This window comes from Pseudoliparis swirei, chromosome 21 (assembly GCF_029220125.1).
Source record: "Pseudoliparis swirei isolate HS2019 ecotype Mariana Trench chromosome 21, NWPU_hadal_v1, whole genome shotgun sequence".
NCBI classification, from domain to species: Eukaryota; Metazoa; Chordata; class Actinopteri; order Perciformes; family Liparidae; genus Pseudoliparis; species Pseudoliparis swirei.
In genome coordinates, this window is record NC_079408.1 from 1,690,524 (window position 1) to 1,698,669 (window position 8,146).

General features: G+C 47.8%; 1 protein-coding gene across 2 annotated transcripts in view; it reads right to left on the minus strand.

Annotated features, from left to right (window-relative positions):
- The window catches only part of aimp1b (aminoacyl tRNA synthetase complex interacting multifunctional protein 1b), a 10,185-nt gene extending 6,189 nt beyond the window's left edge, over positions 1 to 3,996 (minus strand). For both annotated transcript variants that reach the window (XM_056443429.1, XM_056443428.1), the window contains exons 1-2: positions 3,888 to 3,996; positions 1,352 to 1,446 (exon numbers count right to left, since the gene is read on the minus strand). In XM_056443429.1, coding sequence (XP_056299404.1) covers positions 1,352 to 1,446; positions 3,888 to 3,919 — 127 coding nt within the window. In that variant the 5' untranslated portion in view covers positions 3,920 to 3,996. The remainder of the gene's footprint in view (positions 1 to 1,351; positions 1,447 to 3,887) is intronic.
- Positions 3,997 to 8,146: the final 4,150 nt, after the last annotated feature.

Genomic DNA, 8,146 nt, shown 5'->3' on the forward strand with positions numbered 1-8,146 from the left:
CTCACAGGCGCCCTGCACCCCACAGAGAGGCGCCCTGCACCCCACAGGAGGCGCCCTGCACCCCACAGGTAGGCGCCCTGCACCCCACAGGAGGCGCCCTGCACCCCACAGGGCGCCCTGCACCCCACAGGGGCGCCTGCACCCCACAGGGGCGCCTGCACCCCACAGGCGCCTGCACCCACAGAGGCGCCCTGCACCCCACAGGAGGCGCCTGCACCCACAGGGGCGCCTGCACAGAGGCGCCTGCACCCACAGGTAGGCGCCTGCACCCACAGAGAGGCGCCTGCACCCCACAGGTAGGCGCCTGCACCCACAGGAGGCGCCTGCACCCCACAGGCGCCCTGCACCCACAGGTAGGCGCCTGCACCCCACAGAGAGGCGCCTGCACCCCACAGAGAGGCGCCTGCACCCCACAGGTGGCGCCTGCACCCCACAGGAGGCGCCCTGCACCCCACAGGAGGCGCCCTGCACCCCACAGGGGGGCGCCCTGCACCCCACAGAGAGGCGCCCTGCACCCCACAGGTAGGCGCCCTGCACCCCACAGGAGGCGCCCTGCACCCCACAGGTAGGCGCCCTGCACCCCACAGGAGGCGCCCTGCACCCCACAGGGGGCGCCCTGCACCCCACAGGGCGCCTGCACCCACAGGGGCGCCTGCACCCCACAGGAGGCGCCTGCACCCCACAGGAGGCGCCTGCACCCACAGGGGCGCCTGCACCCACAGGAGGCGCCTGCACCCCACAGGGGCGCCTGCACCCCACAGGTAGGCGCCTGCACCCCACAGGCGCCCTGCACCCACAGGTAGGCGCCTGCACCCCACAGGAGGCGCCTGCACCCACAGGGGGCGCCCTGCACCCCACAGGAGGCGCCCTGCACCCCACAGGTAGGCGCCCTGCACCCCACAGGAGGCGCCCTGCACCCCACAGGGGGCGCCCTGCACCCCACAGGTAGGTGCCCTGCACCCCACAGGAGGCGCCCTGCACCCCACAGGTAGGCGCCCTGCACCCCACAGGAGGCACCCTGCACCCCACAGGGGGGCGCCCTGCACCCCACAGGTAGGCGCCCTGCACCCCACAGAGAGGCGCCCTGCACCCCACAGAGAGGCGCCCTGCACCCCACAGGTAGGCGCCCTGCACCCCACAGGAGGCGCCCTGCACCCCACAGGAGGCATCCTGCACCCCACAGGTAGGCGCCCTGCACCCCACAGGAGGCGCCCTGCACCCCACAGGGGGGCGCCCTGCACCCCACAGGAGGCGCCCTGCACCCCACAGAGAGGCGCCCTGCACCCCACAGGAGGCGCCATGCACCCCACAGGTAGGCGCCCTGCACCCCACCGCTCAGTCACAGACTCACGTGCTTTCTCCTTCATCAGCAGGGCCTGGGTCCTGAAGTACTCCATGATCTGCTTCCCATCCTCTGGATCCAGTTTGATGAGGGCGGCTTCCAGGCTGAGGAGGACCACATGAGACCAGGTCAGCATGAGGAGGACCACATGAGGAGGACCACATGAGACCAGGTCAGCATGAGGAGGACCACATGAGGAGGACCACATGAGACCAGGTCAGCATGAGGAGGACCACATGAGGAGGACCACATGAGACCAGGTCAGCATGAGGAGGACCACATGAGGAGGACCACATGAGACCAGGTCAGCATGAGGAGGACCACATGAGGAGGACCACATGAGACTAGGTCAGCATGAGGAGGACCACATGAGACCAGGTCAGCATGAGGAGGACCACATGAGGAGGACCACATGAGACCAGGTCAGCATGAGGAGGACCACATGAGACCAGGTCAGCATGAGGAGGACCACATGAGGAGGACCACATGAGACCAGGTCAGCATGAGGAGGACCACATGAGGAGGACCACATGAGGAGGACCACATGAGACCAGGTCAGCATGAGGAGGACCACATGAGGAGGACCACATGAGACCAGGTCAGCATGAGGAGGACCACATGAGGAGGACCACATGAGGAGGACCACATGAGACCAGGTCAGCATGAGGAGGACCACATGAGGAGGACCACATGAGACCAGGTCAGCATGAGGAGGACCACATGAGGAGGACCACATGAGGAGGACCACATGAGACCAGGTCAGCAAGAAATGCAGCTTTAACACATGAAGCATAGACTTCTATACAACCAGAGGAGCCCCCTGGTGGTCAGGAGAGAGAATGCAGCTTTAACACATGAAGCATAGACTTCTATACAACCAGAGGAGCCCCCTGGTGGTCAGGAGAGAGAATGCAGCTTTAATACATGAAACATAGACTTCTATACAACCAGAGGAGCCCCCTGGTGGTCAGCAGATGCCACCTGACCCTTAACCCGACCCCCAGAAGTCGTCCTCGTGTCAGGCTGCTGGTCCTCAGGGACCCTGTGTACCCTTGTGGTCGGGTCCCCACAGTGTCAGTAAGACAAGCGTTCACACACCCTGAAGCAGCTGCTGCTATAAACAGCTTCAGCTGCTGAGGAGAACTCAACAAGGAGAAGTTCGCTGAGAACAACATGATTATTGTTCAAGAACAGTTCTTATGATGTTATATTTCTACAGAATGATGTAACTGATTCATTTCTGCTGACAATGAGACCAGCTGCTTGTGTTGTTGTTGTTGTCTAGTTTCATGTGTGACAACAACTTGTTGATGAACTGTTTACCTCAACATTTACCCGGAGAACAATATTCCATAAAGTGACGAGAAATACAATAATTCCTTCTAAAAAATAATATACTATAATATACTTTAACAAGTGAGTACTTCAGATTAAAAGTACTTCAACTCACACAACACAGTATTATTCACAGTAAATAATAACAAAGAGCATGAAGGGAAACATGTCAAATAACTTCAAAAAGAAAATAGCACATCTAATTACAAATTGATTTAAGTTATTATTTACCAATTTCCTACTTAATTGATTAAAAGTAATCAAACTAAATGTATTTATTTTGATTTTGCCACAACAAGAACAACAACAACAGTGAACGCTCCTACATTGAAGCCGCTTCTCTAAATAGAAAATAACGAAAGAAATATCGACGACAACGAAATAAAAACATTTGAATCGGTGTCTCTGTGTCTCTGTGTCTCTGTGTCTCTTTGTCTCTTTGTCTCTGTGTCTCTGTGTCTCTTTGTCTCTGTGTCTCTGTGTCTCTTTGTCTCTTTGTCTCTGTGTCTCTGTTTCTCTTTGTCTCTTTGTCTCTGTGTCTCTGTGTCTCTTTGTCTCTGTGTCTCTTTGTCTCTTTGTCTCTGTGTCTCTGTGTCTCTGTGTCTCTTTGTCTCTGTGTCTCTGTGTCTCTGTGTCTCTTTGTCTCTTTGTCTCTGTGTCTCTGTGTCTCTTTGTCTCTGTGTCTCTTTGTCTCTTTGTCTCTGTGTCTCTGTTTCTCTTTGTCTCTTTGTCTCTTTGTCTCTGTGTCTCTGTGTATCTTTGTCTCTTTGTCTATTTGTCTCTGTCTCTCTGTGTCTCTTTGTCTCTGTCTCTTTGTCTTTGTGTCTCTGTGTCTCTTTGTCTCTGTGTCTCTTTGTCTCTGTGTTTCTGTGTCTCTTTGTTTCTGTGTCTCTTTGTCTCTTTATCTCTGTGTCTCTTTGTCTCTGTGTCTCTGTGTCTCTTTGTCTCTGTGTCTCTGTGTCTCTTTGTCTCTTTGTCTCTGTGTCTCTGTGTCTCTTTGTCTCTTTGTCTCTGTGTCTCTGTCTCTCTGTGTCTCTTTGTCTTTGTGTCTCTGTGTCTCTGTGTCTCTTTGTCTCTTTGTCTCTGTGTCTCTGTGTCTCTGTGTCTCTTTGTCTCTGTGTCTCTGTGTCTCTTTGTCTCATTGTCTCTTTGTCTCTGTGTCTCTTTGTCTCTGTGTCTCTGTGTCTCTGTGTCTCTTTGCCAGACGTACCTGGGGTGGAAGAGGTTGTCCACATCGTCCATGTTGTCCTCACTCAGCTCAGAGTGAGTCTGGCCCTCAGCTGTCGGCTCCCATCGGCCTGTCTGGGGGTCAAAGGTCAAACTCCTCCCCTTTACAACCCACAGAGACCTATATTTAGTTTTTGTTATAAGTAAATAAACTCAGTAAATACTCTCAGTAAATACTCAAATAAAACATGACACCATCTGGAGAAAATACAACGACACGTTGTATTTTCTCCAGATGGTGTCATGTTTTATTTGTTTGAAGTATTCCAGGAGACGTCCTGGCACCACCGGTCCTCATGGCGCGTTGTCGCTCTCATGAAGCTCTTCTGGCTCCCTGTGGTGCGGCAGAAACCAGTTCCCTGAACGCCTCTTCACCACAGAACAGGACTTTCTAGATCTCATCGCTCTGTAAGCTCCTCCCCTTTTCTTTTGAAATGGACCGTTCTCTTGTTCCTGAGACAATGAGCGGAACTCAAGACCTGGAAATCAAGCTCATTGTGTTCTGTGGGTCCACTTGACCCACCTATCCAGTTCTGTGGGTCCACTTGACCCACCTATCCAGTTCTGTGGTTCTACTTGACCCACCTATCCAGTTCTGTGGGTCCACTTGACCCACCTATCCAGTTCTGTGGTTCTACTTGACCCACCTATCCAGTTCTGTGGTTCCGCTTGACCCACCTATCCAGTTCTCTGGTTCCACTTGACCCACCTATCCAGTTCTGTGGTTCTACTTGACCCACCTATCCAGTTCTCTGGTTCCACTTGACCCACCTATCCAGTTCTGTGGTTCCACTTGACCCACCTATCCAGTTCTCTGGTTCCACTTGACCCACCTATCCAGTTCTGTGGTTCTACTTGACCCACCTATCAATTCAATTCAATTCAGTTTATTTGTATAGCCCAATTTCACAAATTACAAATTTGTCTCGGAGTGCTTTACAATCTGTACACATTATAGACATCCCTGCCCCAAAACCTCACATCGGACCAGGAAAAACTCCCAAATAACCCTTCAGGGGGAAAAAAAGGGAAGAAACCTGGAGGAGAGCAACAGAGGAGGATCCCTCTCCAGGATGGACAGAACAATAGATGTAATGTGTACAGAAGGACAGATTTAGAGTTAAAATACATTCAATGAATATGACAGAGTGTATGAATAGTTCATAGTAGGCATATTCCACGATGGAGACCTCCACGATCCATCAGGCAGATGGCGGTGGGGAGGAGGAGTGGGCGGAGTCTCAACAGTAGGCGGAGTCTCAACAGGACAGTGGCGTAGTCAGGAGCAGGAATTCCACGACGCAGACCTCGATGATCCATCAGCAGATAGGATCTATGCCGTCTCATAGGGTCCGATGACCCCATGAGACGTGAAGTCAAGGACTCCGGGGAGAAAGCAGAGTTAGTAACGTGTGATTGAGAGATGAAAATTCATCCTTAAGGAGAGAAAAAAGAGGAGATAGGTGCTCAGTGCATCCTAAACGTCCCCCGGCAGCTATAAGCCTATAGCAGCATATCAAGGGCTGGACCAGGGCAAACCTGATTCAGCCCTAACTATAAGCTCTGTCAAAGAGGAAGGTCTTAAGTCTACTCTTAAACGAGGTGACTGTGTCTGCCTCCCGGACTGAAGGTGAAGCTGGTTCCATAGAAGAGGAGCTTGATAACTAAAGGCTCTGGCTCCCATTCTACTTTTTAAGACTCTAGGAACTACAAGTAGTCCCCCATTTAGTGAGCGTAGCTCTCTAGTGGGCAATATGGTACTACAAGCTCCTTAAGATATGATGGAGCATCACCAATCAAGGCTTTGTACGTTAAGAGAAGAATTTTAAAAGTGATTCTTGATTTTACTGGGAGCCAGTGCAGAGCAGCTAGTGCAGGAGTGATGTGATCTCTTTTCTTAGTTTTAGTGAGAACACGAGCTGCAGCATTCTGGATCAACTGGAGGGACCTAAGAGACTTATTAGAGCAGCCTGATAATAAGGAGTTGCAGTAATCCAGTCTCAAGTAACGAACGTTAAGCAATTTTTCTGCATCTTTGTGAGACAAGATGTGCCTGATTTTTGAAATATTACGTAGATGAAAGAATGCAGTCCTTGAGATTTGCTTTACGTGGGAGTTAAAGGACAAGTCCCGATCAAAGATAACGCCAAGATTCTTTACAGTGGTGTTGGATGCCAGGGCAATGCCGTCTACAGAAACCACATCACCAGATAATTGATCTCTGAGGTGCTCAGGGCCGATTAAAATTACTTCGGTTTTGTCTGAGTTTAACATCAAGAAGTTGCAGGTCATCCATGTTTTTATGTCTTTAAGACATGCTTGAATTTTACCGAGTTGGTTGCTCTCCTCTGGTTTTATCGATAAATATAGTTGAGTATCATCTGCATAACAATGAAAGTTTATGGAGTGTTTCCTATCCAGTTCTCTGGTTCCACTTGACCCACCTATCCAGTTCTGTGGTTCTTCTTGACCCACCTATCCAGTTCTCTGGTTCCACTTGACCCACCTATCCAGTTCTGTGGTTCTACTTGACCCACCTTTCCAGTTCTCTGGTTCCACTTGACCCACCTATCCAGTTCTGTGGTTCCACTTGACCCACCTATCCAGTTCTGTGGTTCCACTTGACCCACCTATCCAGCTGGTTTGTCTGCTTCACACGTTGAGGGCGATAAGGGCATTCCCTTTGCTAATTGTTAAACACTTCCTCATACCAGCCAGCTGGGCTGTCTGATAGCAGTCATTAAGAGAGAGAGAGAGCGAGCGGCAGGTTCTCCATGTCTCTCTCTCTGCTGCTGCTGCTGGTCAGCGCCGTCCAGGCATCTCATTTCTATGGTACGGTGATGACTTACTACCCCGAGCAGCCGGACGCCTCTGGAGCCATCGCGGTACGTACAGCTCGTCTCCTCCAGGACGCACCGGGCAGGAGAGATGAGACACGAGGAACATAACAGATCAGGTTTAGAAACGTTTCTGTGGAGCATCTGATGCAATGTGAGTTAGTCTCCAGGAGAGAAGTATGTTTACATGAAGGAAATGTATTAGTTACATACTTAGTCGGGCTAAGTATTTAACTGTCTTTAATTTAACCTAACTTAGTAGTTAACCATCTTTAATTAAACATTAGTATTTAACTATCTTTGATTAAACCTGAATATTTAACTGTCACTTGTTAAACCTAACTTAGTATTTAACTATCTTTAAATAAATCTAATTTAGTATTTAACTATCTCTTGTTAAACCTAACTTAGTATTTAACTATCTTTTGTTAAACCTAACTCAGTATTTAACTATCTCTTGTTCAACATAACTAAGTATTTAACTATCTCTTGTTAAACCTAACTAAGTATTTAACTATCTCTTTTTAAACATAACTCAGTATTTAACTATCTCTTGTTAAACCTAACTCAGTATTTAACTATCTCTTTTTAATCCTAACTAAGTATTTTACTATCTCTTGTTAAACCTAACTAAGTATTTAACTATCTCTTGTTAAACCGAACTAAGTATTTAACTATATCTTGTTAAACCTAACTCAGTATTTAACTATCTCTTGTTAAACCTAACTAAGTATTTAACTATCTCTTGTTAAACCTAACTAAGTATTTTACTATCTCTTGTTAAACCTAACTAAGTATTTAACTATATCTTGTTAAACCTAACTCAGTATTTAACTATCTCTTGTTAAACCTAACTAAGTATTTAACTATCTCTTTTTAAACCTAACTCAGTATTTAACTATCTCTTTTTAAACCTAACTAAGGATTTAACTATATCTTGTTAAACCTAACTCAGTATTTAACTATCTCTTTTTAAACCTAACTAAGTATTTAACTATCTCTTGTTAAACCTCACTCAGTATTTAACTATCTCTTGTTAAACCTAACTCAGTATTTAACTATCTCTTTTTAAACCTAACTAAGTATTTAACTATCTCTTGTTAAACATAACTAAGTATTTAACTATCTGTTGTTAAACCTAACTAAGTATATAACTATCTCTTGTTAAACCTAACTAAGTATTTAACTATCTCTTTTTAAACCTAACTAAGTATTTAACTATCTCTTGTTAAACCTAACTCAGTATTTAACTATCTCTTGTTAAACCTAACTAAGTATTTAACTATCTCTTGTTAAACCTAACTCAGTATTTAACTATCTCTTGTTAAACCTAACTAAGTATTTAACTATCTCTTGTTAAACCTAACTCAGTATTTAACTATCTCTTGTTAAACCTAACTAAGTA